This window comes from Sipha flava, unplaced genomic scaffold, assembly GCF_003268045.1.
Source record: "Sipha flava isolate LNK unplaced genomic scaffold, YSA_version1 172_pilon_pilon, whole genome shotgun sequence".
Taxonomy (NCBI): domain Eukaryota; kingdom Metazoa; phylum Arthropoda; class Insecta; order Hemiptera; family Aphididae; genus Sipha; species Sipha flava.
Window position 1 is genome coordinate 106906 of NW_020271951.1, and position 26303 is coordinate 133208.

Sequence of the window (26303 nt, forward strand, 5' to 3'; positions counted from 1 at the left end):
CAAGCGCCGGATGACCGTCGTCTCCAGCCTGGGCATGTGCGCGTCCATGTCTACAGTGGTCGGATACGTGTACGCGTTCCGCGACTCGGCCAGCCCGCCCGCCGGCGACCTGCTCATCGTGCCGTTCCTGCTCTACGTGTTCTTCGCCATGTTCGCCGTGCTCCCGTTCCCGTGGAGCTTGTGCGGCGAGATGTTTCCCATGGAGGTCAAGGGCACCATGAACGGCGTGCTCTACTCGTGCGGCTACGAGCTCATGTTCGCCGCCATCAAGATGTACCCGACCATGGTGGCCACGTTCGGCATACTGGCCGTGTGGACCGCGTGTGCCTTCAGTTGCTTCGTCACCGCGCTCTTCGGCGCGTTCGTGCTGCCCGAGACCACCGGCAAGTCGCTCAATGAGATCATCGAGGGCTTCAAGTCGTCGTCGTCGTCCCGCAGGTGCCGTAAGCCCCTTAAGCTCCAAATACCCTAGACCGCACAACCCTATGCCATGCACCACCGACAATGTTTCGGGACAAATCAAAAATGTTTTTGACGGTATAATTCACCTGAATCCAATCGCCCACCCACATCACAATAGTACACGTCAAAACTCGCTCGGCATACGGAACACAGGAAGACTTATAAAATACAGTTCGGCAGGTCCACCGGTGACAGAACGGTTACTCCGAAGGTACACGCGTGGAGGAAAGCAGATGCGTTCACGGTCCAATGTTTCCCCTTACCATGACTGATAACAGCCATTCCGTCGCGCGGTAGGTATGCCGCAATAATAATCGCGAACCGAATATTAAATTATTACGTGCCCTAAAAGTTTTTTGAAAAAGAAATAATGAATTTGACTCGAGGGTTCTGGTGGACTTCGAATTAACGGATCCGGACAAATAAAACATTGTACAATTATATTCGTGTAAATATTTTGGCAATAGGTATGAATATCTAAATTTTATATAATCGAATATCAAATAATTACACCTAATATTAACCTGATAAAATTTAATGTAAATATACAAAGGTAAGCTATTTTTTTAAATGTATTATAATGTTATTATATGTGTTTTTTGTATATATAGTGTACTATTTTTACATAATTCTGTATTTTCAAATTTGAACTTTTATACTCAATATTATATTTTTTATACACCACCAATTCATCATGAAAAATACACTTTGGTTTTTATACTTGAATTTTTAATTTTTATTCCACCTAGTTTGTAAATACCTTATTTATGCATTTTATTTAAACTCCTTTTATCAAACGTACAACGGAATAGTAATATCGAATTTCACTATTTATATAATTTATACATAGAAATGTTTGACTTGTGATTTGAGATATAAGAATATTCTTGTATCCTACACAAGAATCCCTTGGTTATACACATTCGATGCATTGCCAACGACTTCTAAATATATTTTTAGATTATTCGATGTAAAATCAGTGGTAAGCGTTCTAAGGCGTGTTCGTCCCCCCCCCCTACCCATATAGCTCATATATTTTTTGAGTATAATACATTGATTTATTTAAAAAATGTAATGTATAAATAATTAAGAATATAAATTATTAATCTATCATTATAATATGTTATCATTATAACAGGAACATGAGCTGTAAATTATTTTTAAATTTGTATGGAAGAAAAATTAGTTTCACCCCTCCCCCCTCATGGCCACAACTCAAATACGCCCTTGTAAACGTTCTTCTAGTTTGTAGAGAAAAAACATTATTTTATATGTTTATAGCTTTTACTATAATCGACCAGATGGCATACTATGTATCATGACGAAGAACTGAAAGAAAGTAATCAGGAACACTGTCATGTTTTTTTTAAAATGTTATTAAAAACATTCATAATGATACAGTACAAATTAAAATGGGAAAAATTCAATTGAGTAAATATAATAAATTGATATGAAAAGGTTTTGAAGTATATCAAATACAAATATTTGCAATGATTAAAATAAAAAAAACCTTTTTCTTTTTAAATCTGAGACATAATCATATCAAGTATTGAGTATTGGAGTATTATAAAATAATCTAGTACAGATAAGGAATACATGTAATTGAAATAATCATTTCAATGCGTGGGTTTTTTAGGATTTATCGACAACATACTTATTCTTAAATAATAATATTCCTTTATATGTAGAATAAAAATCTTGCCTTTAATAGTATACAAAAATCTTGAGGTGTATGTATCCAATACAATATAATGGGTGCATGTAATGCATTGATGGTTTGAATAATTTTATAATTTTGGAATAAATTTCTAAAGCAAATTAAAGCAAATTGTTCTTGGGATTCAGATCAAAATTACATCGAAGTAAAATAGAAATGGCTAATCTGGAACAAATATTTTGTATATACATTTATACTACGTGAACAATCGGATATAGCGGTCTGTCGATGTACATTTCAAATCGATTTTGGATTGTGTAACAGTTGTTATCATTTTAAAACAATATCTGCGTTTTACAACGTGCTCAAAATATGTAATTTGCAACTTTGATTATTTATCGCCGACTAATAAAAAAATAAAATTAAAGTAAAAGTTTATAATTAGCTAAAGCATTAAATTAGATATGTATTACAGCCGAATGATTATTCTTATCAGTAGAACGTGTGTGATAAACAAATGCATGTGGTAAAAAATATAAGTAACATTTATAATAGTTTAATCGATTATTATCCAATCAAACTCTTCTCTCTCTCTCTCTCTCTCACTCTTTCCCTCTTTTCTTGTATTCAACCTATGCTTGGTTTTACAGTTGGACGTGCGTTCTCCACACTTTCTTATTAACGACCATGAGTGTATGTGATGCATACCACCGAGTTCAGGCATGTAATTAATGGGGGAATCATATGAGCAATTTTCCACTTTTCTCCCAAAGATCGTACTGTAGTAACTATTAATTAAGATATAAGGTATTTACCAATTTATTGTATATTATTTAAGCCTCAATCATTTTGAAAAAGATTAATCACCCCCCCCCAATTTTTTTTTTTAAAAATAAGCACCTGTTAACGTATCTATTTACGGGACACGGGTATCAAGGAGTTGCTTCCGGGGACATACGGATGAAACGCATGTGTACTCGATAAGTCTATAAATTATGAATTTTAATATTTTTCACGCACTCGAGACGACACGCGCTCCACGCCGTCGTCTTCTGCGAGTGCGGAGGCGGCGATCATTAAGGAGAAAGAGTGCCGAATTCGGAATACATCAAACGGGTACGCACACGGTGTGCAAATCGCTTACACATCTTTTACATTGCGTACTTATGCATGATATGTATTTATTACAATTGTCAGCGATCTACTTGTATACAAGTAATACGAGGAATTCCTTTTTCACGGTCCGAAAACGGTTCATATACATGCATGTTATGTATATTATATGCTCGAGCGAAGCACCGGTCGACCTCGGATGCGTACACACACACACACTGAAGTGCATTATGTTAGCGTACAAACTGTATATACAGTGTTTGCGTGTAACGTGCAAGAGTGTATGTGTAAACAAATCTTATGTATGCCGAGTACCTATATGTTTTGTTTTCCTCCTCATCCTTTCGACTGTAGCACCGGTTAGCGCACACCTTATCTATCTCTCTCCAATGCGTCGTTTGATTTATCGGCACACGGAAATGCGATCAGGTTTTTTTAACACGTTCATTGCATACGTACGTATCGTAGTGTATGCTCGCGCTGCGTTTCGGTACACCTTTTCCCCGCGTTATTGTTTCAAGTTGGAGTGTACGGATCGAACCTAGATTGACCACGATACAGTTAACGGTAAAGCGCGTGTACACCGGCCGTCCAGACGGACTTGACCCTGTGACCAGAACCTCCACTTCCTTTTACATCCTCTGCCGTACACGTGATAGGACCAACAACAGAACACATTGTATTAGATTATGAAAACTCTAGTTTTTCGCCAAACTTCGTTGTACCGTTTCGACCGTTTGATCACGTTCGTATCGCAGGACGCCCGATTCGATTATTTGATGCGGCGACCCTTTGACGCTAATCATCTGATACTCAATGTCCTGCACGGGAACGCAATCGACCGCGGTCCTACGGTCGTCGCACTTCGGTCCGCTGTCCAACGACGGTTTGCTCTTGAGCTCACGAATGCTCAGCTGCTGATGGTCCCGGACCAGTGAGGTGTTCGCTCCTTCTTTTCCTCCGACGATAATTCTTCGACATCCTGCACAAAAAACACGTGCGCCTAATGAAATATTATTAAACATCATACGAGACGGGAAAACGGAATCAAAAACCGTGTCAACAATTATAGGCTTGTTGCCGTGTCAAGCACGTAGTGGCTCCAGTGGGGTGTCGTGGAAATACATGTACTATTGACCGACAATGAGTCCCTGGAACGGTTTATTATTACGCATGCTGTGAAATTATGGCCACACGCGCTAATTGACGGCCTAACACTCTCATCGTTCTCAATTGTTAATCGGAAAATATCGTTGAATCGTCATACGTGTTCGCATACTACCGTACTCAAGTGTGTACGATTAATTGTGTTGACAAAACCATCCCTTCTGACGCAGATAAGCCGACGTATTCGGAGCACTTGTCAAAAAATAATTGACACATGTAATTTTACCAATACGCATCGATGGCCGCAACACATTATATTATTTATCTGAGTTGTTCGATTGAAATCATTCATTCGTGCACCTCGAGTGGCTTATTTACGACATTGTTTTCCGGATGTTCTTATGTTGCCTGTGATATCATGATTTCATGAACAAATAATACGACCGGTGAAAATATGGCTATTATGTAGTATCATTACGTACACGCAAGCAGAAAAAGTACCGAGAAGGGCACTCGAACAATATGCTTCACATTAGGCTATGGAATTTGAAATCATATTTACAAGATGTATTATAACACCTCGACAATCATTAATGCCATTGATAATAATAACAATAAATAAAATATAATAAATTATGTAACACAAGAGAGAGAACTACTCCAATAAAAATAGTGTGCAGTCGCCTGAACAGCAGGACGTGTTAAAAAAAACCTACGATTGCTTGCCGAAGAAATACGGTTGCCAATGGTAAAACATTGCTGCCAGAAGAATCGCTCCGCTAAAGGGGTCTTAGTGATTCGCAGATCGAATCGATTATTCTTTTATTCGTTTCATGCACGCAAAAACGTATACCGTTCATTTTATCATTATTTATTACTAGGATAGAAAACAGAACAAAAATTAAAAAGTAAAAGAAATATGCAATTATAGTCTTGTACTCGTTAATTTTTCATAATATAACATAGTATTACAGAAATATATTTAAAAATATGTTCGTTTATTTTAATTCAAACTCAGTGTTTAATTTCGATAACACAACAAATTAAGTTAATTAGACATTAACTCAATTCGGAGTACTATTACACAACAGCAACGCATGTATTGTTAGGGAATTTTAAGGGACGAAATGACTGCAAAAAATCGTTCGGTATCAGGCATCGAGAAATCTCAGACGTCAGTTAAATCGATTTTATGCGGTTCACCGAAAAGAAAAATGTAGTACCTATGTACCTTGATATCCAGGCATTTGATAACTGATTGCATGCACCAATATTTTCTTAAAAATCCTGTTTACAAAATGGCTGTTTTGGATTTTCTTTTTAAACTGTAGTATAAAATTAATAATTTTCAAATTTTAGTTTTAAAAATCAAAAAATCTTTTATTATAATTTTATTGTAGTGCAGGACCTAAGTATTGATTTAAAAAAAAAATAAATAATAATTTAATTTAAAAATAATAAACATAAAAATAATTATGGCATTTGTCGAATCATCCTGTACTCGTACATACGAGACTTGCGTGGCGCCAAAAAACGTCAGTCTTGTTTTATCTTGTTAAATTGCGCACAAATTTCATTCCATGATATCGACGTAATTATACGCGTTCTATTATTCTGTTTGGGGATTCAATATTTTATATATTATGATTTATAATAATCTACTCGTCTTCGAAACATAAGTGCCTACATTCACGTAATAGGCGCGTGTAAAACGTCATATGTCGACAAGTACGCGATTATTCGTGAACCCGGACACGCGTAAACACGTGTATGCGTGTGCGAATTTTGTGTCACAAAATAATATAGTATACATCATGTACAGGGTAACCCACGGGTGTTGATAAAAGTATTCCAATGCCGCTTTATTTACACATATTCCTGTGTAGGTCAATTTCTAATTACGAGAGACGTAACATTATTAGTTTCATTTTATGTATTGTCTATACTACAAGTCGCGTTTTAAAGTTTCACCGAATGTAGAAAATCTCTAGAATCACAGTTTTTTTTTTTCGTATTCGACTTTGTAGCATACAAACGTAATAATTGTAAACTGCAGGAATTTGCCATGTACAAGATATCGGAGCACCAAAGCACTAGGAATTTGAGGATGTACTAGCAGCTGTGGCGAAATTGAAATCATCGATCGACGGATTAGCAGGTGCCCATGTGTTGATCTCGTCCGAGGTTTTCGTCATGAGTTTCCGCGGCGTTTCTCCGCGGTACGCTGGCAAGTGCAGCATTCGTGGGTTGGAAAACAAACAGATAAACTAACTCACGTCCGTAATAGCTAACCTCCCGACTTTGATCGACCACTTATCCCAACGATTCTACTTACCATTGCCGTTGTTTCACAACTTTATTCGAAACTCTATTCGCATCGATTTTTTAAGGATTTGCACCTCCACGCTCTGACCGATATCGAATACGCGTGTAATGCATTTATACACGCATGCATTGCAACGTGTGTGAAAATTCTCGCGGGACGACACCCTGTACGAAGGAGAATACAGCGATGTACCTACCACACACACATTGTGTTCGGCGGCGCGGCTCTCGTCGATATAGTACACTGTTTTATTACATAAACGGCGACAGGAGATTATCGCGTTCGGCTCTTATCGCATCGGTTCAATATAAATATAAATTATGAAAAATGGACGAGACGTGTTATTATTTTGCATTGCACCGAAGACCTTGGAGACGCTGCCCGAACATCATCGCCACTGCCGTCGCCGGCCCCAGGAGCCACCGAAGCTTGTATCTGAACCACCCACGCACACAATATTGCACTGTTTTCAAGCCGCGGCTGAGTGTACACGCGCTTCATCATGACGCTCAACGAAAAGATGGCCATGCATTTGAAACTGGTAATACATTTTTCACATATACCGGCTGTAAAAATATATTAAAAATACCAAAAACTTTAAAAACCCTTTAAATATTTGGTATCGATAAGCTGCAGCTTGTGGATGTTATTTTTATATGAAAAAAATAATGTAAAACTAATAGCTTTGTTAATTAATTAGTTTAAACATTATTTCAAATATTACGAGATAAAACCTTTGATTTATATTATAAATGACTCAGCATTGTTACCGTTGATCATCGTTACAAATCGCTTTTCGGTTTTTACGAATGTCGGTTGCAGTTTTGGTCGTTTGTTGTTATAAAAAAAAAAAAAAAAAATCGTTTTCGTAATGATACAGATTTTCACCACCAGCGTCATGGCGTTCCAACAGTTTCTTGCTGGCACAGTATTTGGATATTCTGCCGTCATATTGCCGCAGCTTCAGAAACCGGACTCTCTTATCCACCCCGATGCCGAACAAGCTTCATGGATAGGTAATGTACACGTCACGATGAAATATTATATACTCAAATAATATACGAGGATGATTTTCGATTTTTTGCAGCCAGTATCCCGTTACTGGTCTGTCCCATTGGCTCCTTGGTGTTAGGCTACTTTTCCGACCGAATCGGTCGGAAGAATTCGTTGCAGTTAACGTATATCCCAATGATAGCTAGTTGGACGCTTCTCAGCAACGCGAAGTGCTTGGAACACATTTACATCGGAAGACTTCTGGGCGGACTAGCAACTGGTAAGTAATTTAAATGGTTCACGAACCGTTTTGATAATCGGTCGAGACGATCCCGCACGATTACAAATATTTTTACTCGATACCGCGGGCCTGAATTCTTTTATAAATAATTCAATTGCCAATCCATTAGTGTACTACAATTATATACGCCCATGTAACGTGCAAAGACGGAAATCGAACATACGATTGATATAGGATGTATTACACTAGTTATAACAGAATAGCTACTATATTATGGTATACGATTATGAGTACCGCAAACCGTTTTTTAAATATTATTTGTATATTTCTTAACGTTTTGAATCCAACAATTGTATTACCAATAAGATGTTTAATTGTTCATTACTTCGAGTCGAAACCTGTGCGATATACAATCGTAAGCCATAAAACATAAACGAGTCTTCGTAAGTCTGTAGCTATTTTCTACCGTGCCCCGGTGCAAAGCTGTAATGAAAACGGTGTGTCCAAAAACATTATTGGTGTAAATTAGTAAACCAGCGTAAAATAGAGTGTAAAAACTGTTAGTGTGAAGTCGATTAGCGATCAGCACTGCTGCTGTTGTAGCATGCGTTGAGAGGTAGTCGATTTTATGGAACACCACGCGAATGTAAATGTATTTTACGAGCGATAAATCACCTCGTATTGAACGAATGCCAAATAAATGTTCGTTTCTCGTTTTCATCGAATATTAAAATTTCGTCCGAAACGAACGGGTTGAGCAGTAGATAGCCGATATACATGATAAACGATATGCCTATGTATCATGTACCTAGTCGCGCGTATACAAGTATCCGAAATAAGTCGTTTTTACGATCGAGATGCGTTTTAAAACAAAACCGATACGACGAAGATTATGCGGTACTTCGGTGGATTTCGTGTGACAACGAAATGCGCGGCTCCTATAGACGCACGAGTTCGTTAGTTCGTACGACGGTGACACGTCGTAAACGTTTTGGAAGCACGGCAAAGAATTTTTTTTTCTCTTTCATTACGGTATCTTTTATAGAAAACCGTTTATCGCTACCGTTGTTGTACGAACACGTACACGCGATGCTTTCTATGAAGTTCTGTTTATTCGGATACACCGACCGTAACCCACCGACCCCAATACTTATTCAACACGGGTATTACTGCGAAATCATAGTATTTTTACCTGAACACCGAGTATTAGAAAATAATGCACGGTAGCGCGGATAGGTTACCCCGGATGTTCGGGATAAAATATAAAACGTGTAGGTACCGACAATATGCTGTTTACATCCAAAGAGCACGTTTCCTATTCACGAACATAAAAACACCGGTGTAGTATATTATTTAGTATAATGGTATTTATAATAATCCGTGTATACACAGTTCGCCGATGCAGCTATTGTTCCGCGCGCGCCGAAAACGCGATGGTCTCGGAAAAAACACGATTTCGAAGGAAAAGAATATAACAAAACGATAAAAAAAAAAGAATTATATGTATACGAACGTTTGGTATATAGGCGCGCGCGTATTATATGTACGTGAAACCCGAATAGCGGTTCACGCCTGAACAAAAATTATGTTTCATTCAATGTTTCATTTATCAAAATATTATATGATGTACTGTGCGTGAGCAGCGGTCGAATAGCGAATGCGCGATATCTCGAATGCGGACGACCAAACGAAATCTGCTATATGTACAAAGGGACAGTGCAACAATGAGATTTAAACGTTTTCAAAAAAATATAAATATCGAGGTGAAAACGAATCCGTAAACTTGCACGGTGTTCTTACGAACGTTGTTCCCCACGGTTTCGGAACTTTCAAAACGGGAGTTTATTTGATCGTTGTAGTTTTCGTTAAAATTGTGTTCGTCAGTCGCGAATTGTTAAATGTGTACAACTTAAGTTTGTACCGGTATAATATGGAACCATAAAAACACCATTAAAATTCAGTTAAGTTATAATGAAAACGGTTTTTTCGATGCGTTTACCGTGGGACTTGCAATTGATGATTATGTGTAATATACTGCGCGGCCGATTTACCGAGGAAAGATCTTTTGGGGTCCAATTCACCATTAACGCACATCTCCGCTATGCGCACGCAGGTACCGGTGGCGTGATCTTCGTGTACATCGCGGAGACGAGTCCGACGGGCAGCCGGCCGTTCTACCTGATGATAATCACGCTGTTCGTGAGCCTGGGCCAGCTGACCACCGCGGCGCTAGGCGTGGTGCTGCACTGGCGCGGTGTGGCCGCGGTGTTCGGCGTGCTGTCGGCCGCGGGCGTGTGCGCGCCGTTCCTGGTGCCCGCGCCGCCGATGTGGTTGCGGTCGCGCGGCCGCCACGAGGAGGCGCGCAAGGCGGAACGGTGGTTCGGGTTCGAGCTGCCGCGCGACGAGAACGTGCCGCCGCTGCCGCCGCCGCCGCCGCCGCCCGAGTCCGCGGCCGTCGCGACGCTGGCCCGCGGCGAAACGACGGTGGACGAAGCGCCGGGCCGCCGCCCGAACGTGGGCTGCTGGGCCGCGTACACGTCGCCGACCGTGTGGAAGCCCGCGGCCGCCGCGTTCGCGTTCTTCGTCTGCCAGGAGTGCACCGGGTTCTACATGCTGCTGTTCTACTCGGTGGACGTGATCCGCGACTGCCGCGTGTCCATCGACGGCATGACCGCGGCCGTGTACCTGGGCATGGCCCGGCTCACCGGCACCGTGGCCAGCATGGTGTTCCAGGGCGTGCCTAAGCGCCGGCTGACCGTCGTCTCCAGCCTGGGCATGTGCGCGTCCATGGCGACCGTGGTCGGCTACCTTTACGCGTTCCGCGGCTCGGCCAGCCCGCCCGCCGGCGACCTGCTCATCGTGCCGTTCCTGCTCTACGTGTTCTTCGCCATGTTCGCCGTGCTTCCGTTGCCGTGGAGCGTGTGCGGCGAGATGTTCCCCATGGAGGTCAAGGGCACCATGAACGGCGTGCTCTACTCGTGCGGCTACGAGCTCATGTTCGCCGCCATCAAGATATACCCGTGGCTGGTTGCCACGTTCGGCATACTGACCGTGTGGACCGCGTGCGCGGTCAGTTGCTTCGTCACCGCGCTGTTCGGCGCGTTCGTGCTACCTGAGACCACCGGCAAGTCGCTCAACGAGATCGTCGACGGATTCAAGTCGTCCGGCAAATGCCGCAAGCCCCTCAAGATCCAGTTACCCTAGGCCAATCACTCCCCCCCCACAAAGTTTTCGTGACTCATCAACGTTTTTTCGATTGTACAGTTCGCCCAAATTCAATCCTTCGTCCTCATCACAAGAATACAAGTCAGGGTACACGAAACATGGGGAGTCGTATGGTGCAGACCAGTAGCGGCCCACCGGTGGCAGAACGGTTGCTCTGATCCGCGAAGATGTCCTTACGATAACCGACAGCAGCCGATTCCATCGCGATTAATCGCAATCCGAATATTAAATTATTACCCGCCCCATAAGTACTTCGAACAAATAGATCCGGTTACATGAAAACACTGTACTGTAATTATATTCCTGTAAATATTTCAGCATTAACTATGAAAGTTTAAATTTTATATAATCGTGTTACACCTGATATAAAATGTAATGTAAATATACAAATTTAGACGAGTCTTCCGAATGTATTATAATATTATCATAGGTATTTTAGTGTATATAGTGTACTATTTTACATAATTTTGTAATATAATTCTATTGAAACTGTCATTTTTATACTGAATATTTGGTTGTTCATACACCATGAACGCATCATGGATCATACACATTGGTTTTTATACTTTAATCTTAAATCTTAATTCCACCCAGTTTGTAAATACCTTATTTATGCGTTTTATTAGGCTCCGTCAAACGTACAACGGAATAGTAATACTTCACCATATATATAATTTATACATGAAGATGTTTGGACTCGTGATTTAAGACATGTAAAATATTCTCGTATCCTACACAAGAGTCCCTTTTGATCATACATTCAATACATCTTCAACGTCTACTAAATATCTTTTTAGATTATTCGATATAAGATCAATGATAAATGTTCTTGTAGTTAGTAGAAAAAACCATATTATTTTATATGTTTATAGGTTTTTTACAATAATTGACCAGTTGGTATGCTATGATGTCATACACTCTGACAAAGAACCGAAATAGAGTAATAAGGAACACTGTCATGATTGTTTTAAAATGTGATTAAAATAATATTTATAATGATACTGTAAACATTGAAATGGGAAAAATTCAATTGAGTAAATATAATTAAATGATATGAAAAGGTTTTGAAGTATTTTAAATACAAATATTTGCAATGATTAAAACAAAACACCGATTTCGTTTTTAAATCTGAGACATAATATAATAATATCATGTTTTGAGTATTACAGTATTATAAAATAATCTGGTACCGATAAGGAATAAAAGTATTTGAAACCATAATTTCAGCACTTACATATTTTAGGATTTAACCACAAGTTAATTATACAAGTTTTTAATTAACATTAACACAAGTTATTCGTATTAAATAATAATATATAAAAAATATAATAATAATAATAATATATATATATATCCATAAATATATTATTATTCAATACGATATATTGGATGCACGGAATGCATTGCTGGTTTGAATAATTTTGTAATCACGGAAAAAATGTCTATAGCAAATTGCTTTTGGTATTCGGATCAAACTACAATGAAGTATAAATAGAAATCTATTTGGCTTATTTGGAATAAATATTTTTTACGAACATTTATATTAAGTGAACAATCGGATATAGCGGACTGTCGATGTACATTATAAACCGATTTTGGAATGTGTAACAGTTGTTGTTGTTTTAAAACATATCAGCGTTTTACAACGTGGGAAAATATGATATGTAATTTAACTTTGATTATTTATCTTCGACTTATAAAAAAAATAAAATAAAAATTAAAGTTTATAATTAGTTAAAGCAATAAACTAGTAGCCGTATAATTACAACCGAATAATTATTCTTATCGATAGAACGTGTGTGAAAAACAAATGCACGTGGTAAAAAAAAATATTTAAGATAATATACATCTAAGACTAATAATAATGGTTTATTCGATTATTATCAGAACAAACTATATTGCGTTTATAACAATTTGTAATGCCCGCGGGCAAAGCAAATAGTATTTAGTAACTCGTATTGGACTCGGTTCGATTCAATTTTTGAAACGTGACAAGATTTGTGTTATGTATTAATAATGTATATCATCACATCAATGACTGGAATGACTTCGATTTTTTTGGAGCAGTTACGGTTTTTTCTGTTCCTATTGTTTTATTCTGTATGACGTTATAACCGTCAGCACATTACAATAATAAAAAAAAAAAGAAATGCATTTTATACTTTTATCTACATTTATTTTTATATTTATTGTTTAATAAAAGCTTATTTTACTTAATTTGTATTCACCAATATTATGCTGTCTATAAAGTACACTTTATTATTCACACTCAAATATTAATACTAATATTATTAATCATGTGCATTTTATATTTTAGAGTTCAGATTAGCTTATTCTGCATCATCATTAAGAAGTTTCATCAGCGGGAAACAAGGCCTAAATTATTATAAAAAAATGAAAAAAAATTATAATAGCTATAACTTGGCCGAAAAAAAAATGTATTATTATTATTATTATTATTATTATTATTACCTCTAAACAACAATTTTCCGGGACAAACTGATGATTGCTCTCTATTTTGGCGAATACATTTGTCGGAATTACAGTAATGACTCACATTGTTGCACTTCTCCATTCGTTTTTGCATTCTAATTATGAAAAACATACAATGATACGGAATTACGAACATTTTTATTTGGTACAGTGTCTTGATAATTCCAAAACGCAAACCACATATCCCCAAAGATAAACATTAATTATTAGAATTCATTTTCTCTATAGTAGTAGGTACACACATTAATCAGCGAAAATGTCAAGTCTTTGTAGTTATATATACAATTTTTGCTTAGCAATAAGCAATCTTAATTATTAAGATCAACAATGAATCTAAATAGTTCATTTTATTTTTCAATGTAATGTCTTTCAAGGGGAATGAAACTTATCGGAATCTTATCGGGGCATCCGAGCTGAGTCCCGAGTACTAGGGGTTAATCGCAGGTAGTGTACTAGTTGAGTCCCGGATTTTTTATAGGCATTACACTAGTTAAGTCCCAAATTATTTTAGGTATTACACTGGTTTCTGAATAGTTTTTGGTAAGTACCTACTACATTATACTAACATTTTCCTTTCCATTTTAACAGACTTAGGACAGGTCTAAGATCTATTTAGACCACAGATATGGTTAAAAAAAAAATTTTATAGTTTTTTTTTTGTTTTTTTAGTTTTTTTTCCATTAAAATATAAATTATGAGAATTATGTTGGTAAAAATATTAAGAATCATGTATAAAAACACATATTATATAATATAATTATAGCCATATAGGCAAATGAAAAAATATCAAAAATGTTAAAATCGTTATATAATATAAATAAAAATTAATGGAAAAGAAATTAAAAAACAAAAAGAAAACTATAAAAACATTTTTAACCATACCTATGGTCTAAATAGATTATAGACAGCCCTAAGTCTGTTAAAATGAGAAGGAAAATATTAATATAATATAGTACTTCCAACAAATATTCAGAAACTAGTGTAAAGCTAAAATAATTCAGGACCCAACTAGTATAGTACCAAAAATAATTCGGGACCCAACTAGTGTAGTGATTTTAAATTTGGGACCCAATTAGAATGCAGTCAATTTTATTCATCACTACGGTTCTTGACGCCGGATGGGCTTAAATCGGATGACTGGTGTCTGAAACTCGATTTATATAAATAAAAACGAAAACCTAGTCATAAAAGTGTAGTATGAGTCGTATACCTTCATGCATAAAACATAAATACGTGTACCATAATGTATCCAAAGACTATTCAATTCAAAATGATAAGTTGTTTGTTTGTAATATTGCTATGATTAATTTATTTAGTTTTTACGAAAAAACTTCTGTATTATCAATACTTATATGTTTATTTACACACTTGTTTATATGCTTATTTCTGCATGTTTACTTAGATGCTTATTAAAATTTTCATTATACAGGATACTTGTAAATGCAAATATGATTGCCGAGGATTTAATGTAGAAGTACGAACACTTCACACTGAATTTTGGAAGGAAAAACCTGATAATCAAGGTAATTTTCTATATGCACTGATAAACACTACAGTCGTCAAACAAAGGAGATCACATAAAGAAGACGATGTTCTTTCAAGAAAAATACAGTTATCCGACGCATATTATTTACCATAATCCGTCGAATGTCATGTTCAGGTATAGGACAAATCTTTCACGGACGTTATGGGTTTATCAATTAGGCGAGTAAAAACTTTATGATAATAGACATAAAAACATTGTGTACAAAAGTGTAAGGAGAAATAACCAAAATCACATGTTAACAAAACGAAATACACGCTTTAGGATGTAGAGCAAAGCTTACGTCAGTCCATTTCCAACCGAAAAGAGTCACTAGCTCGTCGCAAATCAAGCAAGTTATTCTCGAGTGCAGATCTAAATGTTCAAAAAGGGAAAATAGCACATCCTGATACTAATATTGACAAGCGTTTATTATATAGAGTATTTTAAACATCATTTCCAAACCTTTGGTTCCATCGCTCTCGAGCTGACACTTCCACTAATAATTACTGTGATCGTTGTAAAAATGAAATACATTTTGTGGACTATATCGAAGTATATAAGCAGTGGCGTATTTATACGCAGGCATTATAGGCATGTGCCTACAGCGGCTGCAAATTTTTGAAGATTATACGTTTTATGGTGTTACATACTATTATATTTATATTCGTTTTTAGGTTTTATGATATTGTAAAATATGTTGTATGTACTTATTTATGAAAAAATACTAGATAGCCAGTGCCGGATCTAGGAAATTTGACGCCCGGGATTAATAAAAATGCAACGCCCTTAGATAGGCGAAAGTACGAATATATCATGACTTTTTTTATTTTTCAGAGAGCGTGTCCATTTGCTCCCCTAGATCCGGTATTGACAAAAACTTATCCCATCAACAGCTAACAAGGTATCTATTTTTATAATTTCTTATCGCCGTTTGTATATATATATATATACACATATATAGTTCTATATATAATATAAATATATACATATAATTATGTATATAAGATTCAGAAATATTTATGAAAAAAATCGTTGTGGATGATTTTAATAAATAAAATACCTAGCAATAAACAATTATTCTGAATTCAGTTTCTGTTCACATTGCCGTGTATGTAAATTGTTTTCCTTTTATTATATTTACTAACTTGTTGTTATTTTTACTATTTCTTATTATTATTATTATTTTTTTTTTTTGTGAAGATGAGTAGAAAACTATTGTTAATCGGTGACCAATATAAAAAAAATTGCCAAAATATAAGTTGATAATTTGCAAAATGTTTTAAATCAAATTGACTGATTTTTTTTTTTTTGAAAATAAAGCTTTTTTTACTTCTTGTAGTTGTAATAGTACGGTAGTGACTACTAGTAATGGGCAGAAGTGACTAATTCCTACCGACTTAGTCAGTAGTACTGTGTGATTAATTTAGTTACTCTACGTAGTACATTAGTCATTTAACTAAAATTTTAATCGATTATTTATGATCAACTCAAACTGATGAAAAATTAAACAATTTGGCATTATTATCAATAGAGAATGACATGTTAAAAGAATTGAATTCTTAAGAAATTATGTTTTATTATTCAACTAAATATATTACTTAATCAATGTATATGTTAAAGTATTTAAATAAGAAAATCGTGTTAAAAAGTTTTTTATCCGAATAAAAGGTGTTTCATAATATGCTCAAAACGGTTTTTTCCTTTTCCTGTAAAATTTGCTTTTTATGACTTGGTATCTTTTCCATGTCAGCGCTTTATTTATTTTTCCTTCTAAATTATAAACTATTTTTAATTTTTATTAAATGTAGTCAAATTAATTTTAAACTTTAAATTATTACATAACAATGGAAGCTCCATTATTGAGCATAAAAATAACATTGCTGTGTTGTCATATTAAATACTCTTAGGTATACTATCAGATGACGGATAGACAAACAATAAATGCAAATGATTTTCATTCATAACATTTAATGTAACATTCTTAAGAATTAATGATCGATTAAAAACTTATATTATGAAAAAAATACAGTACGATAGTATACATATAAATAAAAAAAAAGGAACTTAGGGCTGTTAAACACATTCACAAAATACTTCAGATAATTATATGGCTCAAAGTTTGATTACATATGACGTTACCCGTTCGAGGGAGGGACGTTGCTGTGAGGATTCGGCAGAGAACACAGAAGAATCTTTGTTCACGCGGTATTTTATTTTGAGATGACGATTTCTAATGGAACACGAAATTGGGGCACATTTGATTTGGAGCGTTAAAGACACGCACTACGGGTGGGCGGTGTACACGCATAAATCAAACTTCGTAGACTCATTAAATCCTTTTACAGGGCGCATATTGAACAAATGAGTTTAAAAAAAAAAATAATAATAATAATAATAATTACAAAAATAATTAAAAAGAATAATAATAATAAATTATAGGCAGCGTTGCGCCGATAACAGGTGCAATCGAAAACAATTTTTTTTCGTCCATATATTTTCAACGCACAATATAGTTTTACTTGAAATTCAAGAAATCGGAACGAGGGATCCCGGGACATAACATTAAGTAAGTGCAAGTTACACTCTTTGTTGGACAACGTATATCGTTTTCGATTTCACTGAACCAGTCGGTACCATGCATGGGGTGAGAGGAGGGAGGGAGAGTTGAACATGTTTGTAAAATACACAAACTGCTTTGTACAGAACGTATTGTTACAATATTAGAAGGAGAAAAAAATTAACGATTTTTTCCTCTCCTACATGCTGCAGTATGTCGTAAAGACTTCAGACGATGTAATAGTCATAATGATGATAATGATGGTGTTCGTGGATATGATGATGAATCTTCTTGGACGCCAGTTTGGCGCGTTTGTAGCGCTGGTGATCAATATTTTTGGTTTGTTCTTGGGTCACCGAATCTTTCGGTTGATGCTGCTGCTGCTGCTGCTGTTGGTGCTGCTGGTTGCTGCTGACCACAGCGGCAGTAGCTACTCGGTTTTGATGCCGGGAGACACCGACCCCGGACAACTTGACCTGCACGTGGTGTTTTTCGGCCGACGACAGCTGCGGATGGACCCTTTCCCCGTATAACGGCTGCCCTCTGTATATAACGTTCTTGAGATACTCGTGTTTCTGCTGATGCTGCTGGTGGTAGTGCTGCCGGTGGTGATGCGGTGACGGAATGTGCGCGACCGTTTCGAAGTCGTACGGGCTCCACGCCACCTCCTTGACTGGCGTTTTCGGCTTGACGGCTGAAGATTGTAGCTGCTCTCCTACGTTGTAGTTGCTGGACTGACGGCGCTTCGTCCGCGGCCTGTGATAGCCTTCCGGCTTTGTTGATTTCCTAAGCGAGAGAAAAAGAATAGTAAATACATATCAATAAGTACGTCGAAGCATGTATTATTGGAACTATAACTACGTATATTATACATTTATGCACGTGAATACGAAAAGAGAGGTTCAGAAATCCTTAGCCATCTCGTACCATCTCTCGAGCCCTACTATTTTAGTTCTTGAACCCCTTCGGGCTCAATGTATTCGTAGATGACCCAACTAGTTCAGGGGGTCCATACGAGAAATCGTCTCTTCACCCAAAGACCATATTGTAGTAATCACGAATTAAGATATACGGTATTCATCACTTAACTGTACATTATTTTAGTCCTAATACATTTGAAGAATGCTAATCGCCCTCCAAATAAGTACCTGTTTACGCGCCTGGTTACGGGACACAAATATCGTAGACTCACTTCCAGGGACGTATGGATGAAATGCTTGTGTATATGCGATGAGTCTATAAATAATAGTTTTAATTCTTTTCACGCCCTCAAAACGCCACGCGCTCCGTCACCGTCTCTTCGCGCCGCACGTGCAGGAGAAGACGGCGACGATCCTTCAGGAGAAAGAGAGCACCGGATTTGGAAGGCATCCAACGAGCACGGAAATCATTTACACGTTATATACATCGCGTACTTAAGCATAATACGTGTAAACTACACGGATTTATTACAATCGCCGGCGATCTACTTGTACGCAAGCAACACGCGGAATTTTTTTTTCACGGTCCGAAGAACGGTTATTAAACACGTTTATTATGCATATTAAGTGCACGAGCAACGCACCGATCGACCTCGCTTGCGCCTACACGCACTCACGTGTAGTATGTGAACGTACTAACTGTATACACAGTGTTCGCGTGTACCGTATACGCGAGTGGTACGTAAACGAATGTTATGTTTTGTTTTCCCCCTCATCGTATTGACTGCAGCACCGGGCTTAAGCCGTTTTCACGTGCTTCTTATCATCTCTCCGGCGCGTAGTTTGATTTATCGGCAAACGGAAATGCGATCAGGTTTCTTAAACGTTCCTTGTATACCCGTAAGTATCGTCGCGGTACGTACGCGCTCTGTGCTTTGGTATACTTGTTGTGGCGTAAGGATCGAATCTAAATTGACCACCGCAGTGTAATCAACGGAAGCGGCGTGTGCACACCAGCGTCCACATGCACTTAACCCTGCGACCGGACCTCTCCCCTCCCATTCCGCACACATGAAAGGATTAACGACATAATGCGTTACCTTAGATTTTGGAAACTCAAGTTTTCCGCCAGACTCCTCTGCACCATTTCGACCAGTTGATCGCGCCTGTATCGCTGCGCGCCTGATTTGATCCTTTGGTGCGGCGATCCCTTAGCGCCGTACTCCTGGTACTCGGGGTCCTGCACGGGATCGTAATCGTCCGCGGTCCTGCGGTCATCACGCCGCGATCTGCTCTCCGTTTTGCTCTTTCGCTCTCGGACGGTCGGCTGCAGATGATGGCCCCGGATCGGTGACGCGTTGGCCGCCGCGGCCGCGTTGTACTCCGCCAACGACTGCCTGACGTTAAGCGTCACTTTGACAGTTCGCTGACCTCGGGACGAGAACTTCAACGTCGTCCCGTACATGGACTCGAGTATTTTCAAAGCCAGTCCTTCGACATCCTGTACACAAAACGCGCGCGCTATATTACTAAGCATCATCGTATCATACACGAGACGGAAAAACGGAATCATCAAACGCCATGTCAAAAATAATTGACTTGACGCCGTGCCAAGTGCGTAGCGGCAGTCGCCCCGGTGGGATTTCGTAGAAGTACGTGTACTATTAAGTGACAATGTGTCCGTGAAACAGCGAAACGCGTCTTAATTGGAACATCAAAGGCGACGGACGAGTGGGTTGGGAAGAGAGAGAGAGGAAGAGAAGGAAAAAACAAAGAGACGTCGTTGTTGTTGCGCCTAAAAGAAGTTTCACAGACGGTTTGAGAGGACCGCTTTGATTGCGTTGCCAAACATCAGAGGGAACAATTTGTTATTTTTAAATGCGTTCCGTTTAGATGTTTAAAACTCGGAGCGGACTGTACGTACGTCAATTGTTGTACGATGGCTGTATCATACATTTATCCTACGCGGGACGAACGCTTATTGTCGTAGAACAGTGGTTTTCATCCTGGAGGTCGCCAAAAATAATGGATTAGATGATTTTTCCATGTTATTTAAAAAAAAACGAAATAAATTATTTAATTTGTGAAATTTTTAAGTGTAAATTAATCAAAATTGTTTATCATGTAAATATTTTTTCGGTAAATAAATAAAACATCATTTTTTTTCTGAAAGGATCGCATTACAAAAAAATAAAAAATGGGGGCTCGCGATTCGAAAAAGGTTGAAATCCAGTGTCGTAGAGAATATGCTTACGTCGAGTGATATGATTATGTATTTAATTTATTGCGGGGCCGCTACGCGTCGGTACGATGACAATAATAATATCCGCAGCGTTCAGACTTACGTGTTGGGTAATTTTCCCGTATCCGTCCGTGTCGGACAGGGTGTACTGAAACTCGTGTTTGATGGGTATTCCGTCGAGCGACACGCAGCAGTCGTACACCTGAGGGACACACGAAAAGAAATAAAGATTTGATTATCATTACGAAGTCTGAGGGAAAAAAGCGATATCGTTCGACATCGTTTTCGCGCGCGCGTATACGTGTCGTGGGACGGAGGAACTCACGTCGTTGGGAAGCTGCGGCGGCGACGGCGAATCTTGTGAAGTAGTCGGTGGAGGCAACATCGGCCGCTGTTGGTGCGGGGGTGAGGCGGCGTTAATGAATTCATCGTCAGCAATTACCGACGAAGCATAAGCGTAATTGATGGTTTTCGAACTGGCCGAATCAATTAACGTTTCCATGCTACCAGTTTTCGTGTCTAGAATGCCTGCAAAAGTGGTAACGGGGAAAAATGTCAATTAAAATCCACTTAAAGATATTAACATAATTTACAAATTTACACGCGCGCGTGCGTTTAAAGTTTTTTAATTAAAAATAATAATAATAACTGGAATCCGGTATTACATGTACGTCGCTGTCGTTGCCGCCGCACCAGCAGGATGTGGTAAACACATCATCAGGTACACGGCAGCGGCGCGTAACGCTTTTGTTTTTCGTTTTTTTTTTTTTTCCTCTCGTTTCTTTTCTTTTCATCGTTTCCCTTCTCTCCTAGAGGGGGGGGGACTAATAGGGTAAGAACCAGTTTCGGTCTATTCGACGACCTATGCGCGTGTAATAAAATATTATAAACACTCGGGCAACGGGAGCGGGGGAGGTGAACGCAGGACGTCGTGCACGAACAATACGACTTTAACGAGCATGTACCACCGATATACCGAACGTGTACGCGCGTGGTAGGGGAAACAGGAGAACATCTCGGGGTACACGACGACAGACCCAAAGCGACGATACCGTTTTTTCTCCTCCATATCCTCTCTTATCCGCGGTGGTTGGCTCGCGGGGCCTAAACGGTCGTTGTTCACCACGGTGCGTTACACGAGAGATATTCGTTTCGAAAATCTTCCGAGAGCTCGTCGGTGCCGAGTCGTGCATACGGTGCGTGCGCGCGGTCAAAACACGATGAGCGGTGCGTGGCCGGGGTTAGGAAGAGAGTGAAAGAGTGCGAGAGAGTTGTCGGATAGAGCGAGTGGAGGTGCGGGGCTGTATTCTCGAGAGGTGCACGCACGCACGAAATAACAACCGCTGCACAACGGGCACGGTCGAGGAAACGAAACCGGTTTGGTTGTCGGCGACGTAGACCGGAGGAGGCGAGAGCGGCGAACGTTTGATACGTACCGCCGAGCACATCCATCCATCTTCTCTCCCACAGCCGCCGCCGCCGCCGCCGATTCAACTCGCATCTCACACACACACACACACACACACACACGCACGCACGCACATACACACACATACACGCACACACACGCGCACGTACACACACCAACAAATACGTTTCTACCGAATAAAAACGTAACAGAACAATAGACGCACAAACTAGAATATTATTACTATTATTATTGTACGTCCGTGTTTGTGTAATGTTTTTTTATTATTATTATTTTTCCTTTTCAACTCTCTGCTGGATCACGACCACGGTTGGCGCGGTGTAAAACGACTACCGCTGTACCACACACACGAACGGCATACGAGACACTTACTCGTCAAACGCGCATTTGCAATGAAACGAGCGGTGTACGTTTCGAACGCACGACGAGTCTTCCGGACTGTGTTCCAGGAGAACGGCGACCAACACCGATTCGATACCGATTACGATTTTTCGTAACCGGATTTCTATGTTAATAACACGTTTCCGTGGTATTGTTACAGTGTACCGCCGCTCGAACGACACGTTACAATCATCTCGGGCAACGGACCGAACGCAAGTGTAGTTTTATATGAACACGTACGCGTGTATGTGTGAGTTCAATGTATATATATATATATATGTATGTGTACAAGAATAAGCGAGCGTGCGTGTGCGTGTGCGTGTGAAAGAGAGAGGGTGGGTCGAGAGAGAGATGAAACAACATGCGGCAACAACGTTTCAGAAGAGATCCTTGGTTGAGATATATAATCTTGGCCTTGACTCTTGGCTACAAAGAGTACCGACAAGGCGGAGCCGCCGACATAACATTAGTCGCCGGCCGGCTGGTCGGTAATATTCCTTTTTTTCATTTTTATTTTTATTTTTATTTTTTTTTATTTTCCTTATATATATTTTTTCCCTCCTCGTACATCTGAGCGCACGCATAACACATGACACGTCATTATTTTATATTATATACATTTCTTCTAGATAAAAACCGCTCGGAATTATCGTCGTCGTCGTCGTCGTCGTCTGGTCGTCAATCCCCCGTGATTGTTCAACGCGACCGCCGCGCGTGCACGTGCATTTATCCGTTGCCGACCGATTACGAATGGAAAAAAAACACAAAAAAAAAAAACAAAAGAATCGTGTCGGCGCGACACACGGCCGCGTCACATACATCACTTTGACGCCTCTAACCACGACGGCACCGCTGGCTGGGGACGATGCTCGGGAAAATCGGTTCCGACCCGTGCGTACCGGTCAGCACACGGTAGCGATTAATTTTAGCGTCGTCGAGTAGAGTGCAAACACGTGTTCGCTCGCGGTCGCCGGAACGCACGGCGCACGGGAATTGGCAGCGAAACACTTAGACGCGACGGCGGTGGACCACTTGCGACGTCCTTGAACTCGTAACAAAATAAATAACAATCGTCGATCACCAAACACGTACTTTAGGCCGTAACATTAAATGCAATATAGTTTATACGTAGATGTGGTGCACACGCCGCAGCGTAATATACCCGCGTAACGGAACGAGGGTGCGAGCGATGATGCGAGGGACCGGTGAGAAGGACGACGCGTACTGCGGAGGAACACGTACGCGCGCAGGAATGTGCGGACAACGAAAAGGGTCCAAAACGATTTCGGGAACTCGAACCCCGCGCCGCGCGCTCCGAGTGGGTGCTCTACACGTCGCCGCCGCCGTATCGGTTACACACCCACACGCGCGCACGGAATGACTGTAACGCGGCGGCGAGATGATGACCGTTGTAATGTTGTTTATTGGGGCCGGTTCTCGGAATGTCGGCAGATAAAAACCGAATGACGACCGGCCGGTGCGAGGAGCCCGTCCGCCGAGAGTTCCACGAAGTTTGACCGGCAGTTCATGTTTTATTATTATTATCATCATCATCATCATCATCGTGGAACGCGTGCGTTACGATTATCCTTAATAAGGATACGTAACGCGACGCTTGTTCCGCGCGGTGTTAACCTCGCGGAACTTGAGCTGTCATCGATGTTCTATTCGCGTGGTCTTTTCCGTACCACGACGAACAATACGCGCACGAGCACCGAAAAAATTATACAAACACGACAGCGGCGGGGTGGATCGCCGGGCCGAAGGTAGGGTGACAGAAAAAGAGAGAGTAAGGCGATAGACGAGGAGCGAGAGGACGAGCGAACGAAAAATATGTAGGGAGACGGGCGGAAAAAAAAACACTATATATAATCTAAAACATGTAAACAAAAAGGCGTGGGATCGCCGTCGTAGTCGCACAAGGGGACCCGATATACAGCGCACACGCACACACATGCTCGTACACTAGCTCGAAAACGCAGTGCCCGTGCACCACCCACAAACATTCCGTGTTTTCCTACTCTGAGTATAATATACAATATGTGAACGGCGGGACCCGATTCACGGGAGACCCAGTGCGCGCGGCATCACAATAGTGCGCGCCAGCTGGATACTGCCGGAGCAATGGAAAACATTATATTGTTGTTGTTGTTGTTGTGCGACGGACGGGGGGAGGGGGTGGTTAAGACGGCAGTGTCGGCATCGACGGGAGAACGAGTGTTCGCGCGTGCGCTGGAGTGAGAGAGAAAATCCCATTTCCAAGGAAACACGCGGGACCCTTGGAATTCCTTTGCGAGAGAAAAAAAAACCGCAGCTCCGTGTTGTACTGTTGCTCTGCTCCTATACACACGCCGACCGTTCACGGTCCCTGTCCGCCTCTATCTCTCTTTTTTCATATCATTGAATACAACACAAAAGGACGTGCGCGCGTATACACATCGCGTACAACAGAATCGATAACCGATTTGATTTGTGTACCTATAGGGAAAGGAAAAAAAAAAAAGAGAAAAAAAAACACCTTACCGCAGAGGCCGGCAACGTTAAAGACTCGGACGAGAAGAGTTTTCTCTAAGAATTCGAAAACTGGGCTTTCGTCTCGTCGTCCTGTCGCGCGCACGCATCGAATCTTTCGCCGACACGTTGGTTCATCGACCCGCGGCGATAGTAATTTGCCGCCGATCGTTCCCGACGATTGCGTGTCACAACAATCGTGCGCACCAAACATAATTTGCCGTATACCATGAGCATTACGTGTTATAACATGTACACGAAAGTATCCAATAATAATAATAATACAAGGGAGGAGTATCGTGCAAGCGGTTTTTTTTTATTTCACGGAAAAATTGATGCTGCGAACGATATCCTGTCGAAACAAGATCACGGCAACCCGGCAGGATACCGTGAACGAGTAAAATAAAGTTAGCCGCAGAAGTCGCTATTGGCGAGTTCAATGTAAATAAACGGCGTCCCGTTATAACGCGTTGACGAGATAGTAAACAGAGGAGACTGCCGGGGAAAAAAACCGTTAACAAGAGTCGTAAAACGGTTAAATACTTAAGGCGCGGGGTTCCTAAGTGTAAATAACGCGTGGTGCGCTGCAATATTACAAAGTGACATCGCGGGAAAATACGGAACCGTCGTTCCGTAAAGGGATTTTCGAAAATCGCGAAAAAAATCGCCGGCAACGTGACATCGATAAACAAACAAAACAGTACGGTGAAAATATGATTTTACCTGCAGAATATTTCCGTATCCACTTGAGCCATTCCATTTTTTTGACGAGACCCATAAGACGAACTTGCGCGCGACCGGGTTACGACGGGAAAGAAAGAACAAAAATGAAAAGTACACGACGGAACGTCGTCAAATATCGCACCGCATTGTAGTGGTCGAGTGAAAAAGAAAAAAAAAATTATAACATTAGCACTGTGTCGACGAAAACGCGTGGGTTCGACTGACGGCGAGATGAGATTTAAATAAAAAAAAAAAATGATTGAAACCCCGGCGAAAGGGAACGTAAACGAAACGCGCGAGTGTTGCGGACGACGAGAGGTGTGCGCACGCGGGTGTTGCTCGTTCGAACGTTGACGGGCGACTGCCGGTTGCGACGGGCCACGACGACTACGGCGGCG

At 40.1% G+C, this 26303-nt stretch overlaps 3 protein-coding genes across 3 annotated transcripts in view; 2 read left to right on the forward strand and 1 right to left on the reverse strand.

Moving 5' to 3' along the window:
* The window catches only part of LOC112680038 (solute carrier family 2, facilitated glucose transporter member 6-like), a gene marked incomplete in the record, with an annotated part of 5861 nt that extends 4939 nt beyond the window's left edge, over window positions 1-922 (forward strand). Inside the window, 1 exon segment of the mRNA XM_025550018.1 lies at window positions 1-922. Within this exon segment, the coding sequence (XP_025405803.1) occupies window positions 1-472 (472 nt within the window).
* Window positions 923-6989: 6067 nt separating this feature from the next.
* On the forward strand, window positions 6990-11526 carry LOC112680037 (facilitated trehalose transporter Tret1-like). Its single transcript, XM_025550017.1, has 4 exons — window positions 6990-7206; window positions 7546-7681; window positions 7753-7938; window positions 10013-11526. The coding sequence occupies exons 1-4, from the start codon at window positions 7168-7170 to the stop codon at window positions 11101-11103; spliced, it is 1452 nt and encodes a 483-aa protein (XP_025405802.1). The 5' UTR covers window positions 6990-7167; the 3' UTR covers window positions 11104-11526.
* Window positions 11527-17134: 5608 nt separating this feature from the next.
* LOC112680028 (myb-like protein Q) lies at window positions 17135-26303 on the reverse strand (the record flags this gene model as incomplete). The annotated part of the gene is given in 5 exon segments (XM_025550003.1): window positions 17135-18485; window positions 19720-20120; window positions 20965-21063; window positions 21187-21389; window positions 25906-26303. Coding segments are annotated over 5 exon segments (1317 nt in total). The 3' UTR covers window positions 17135-17926.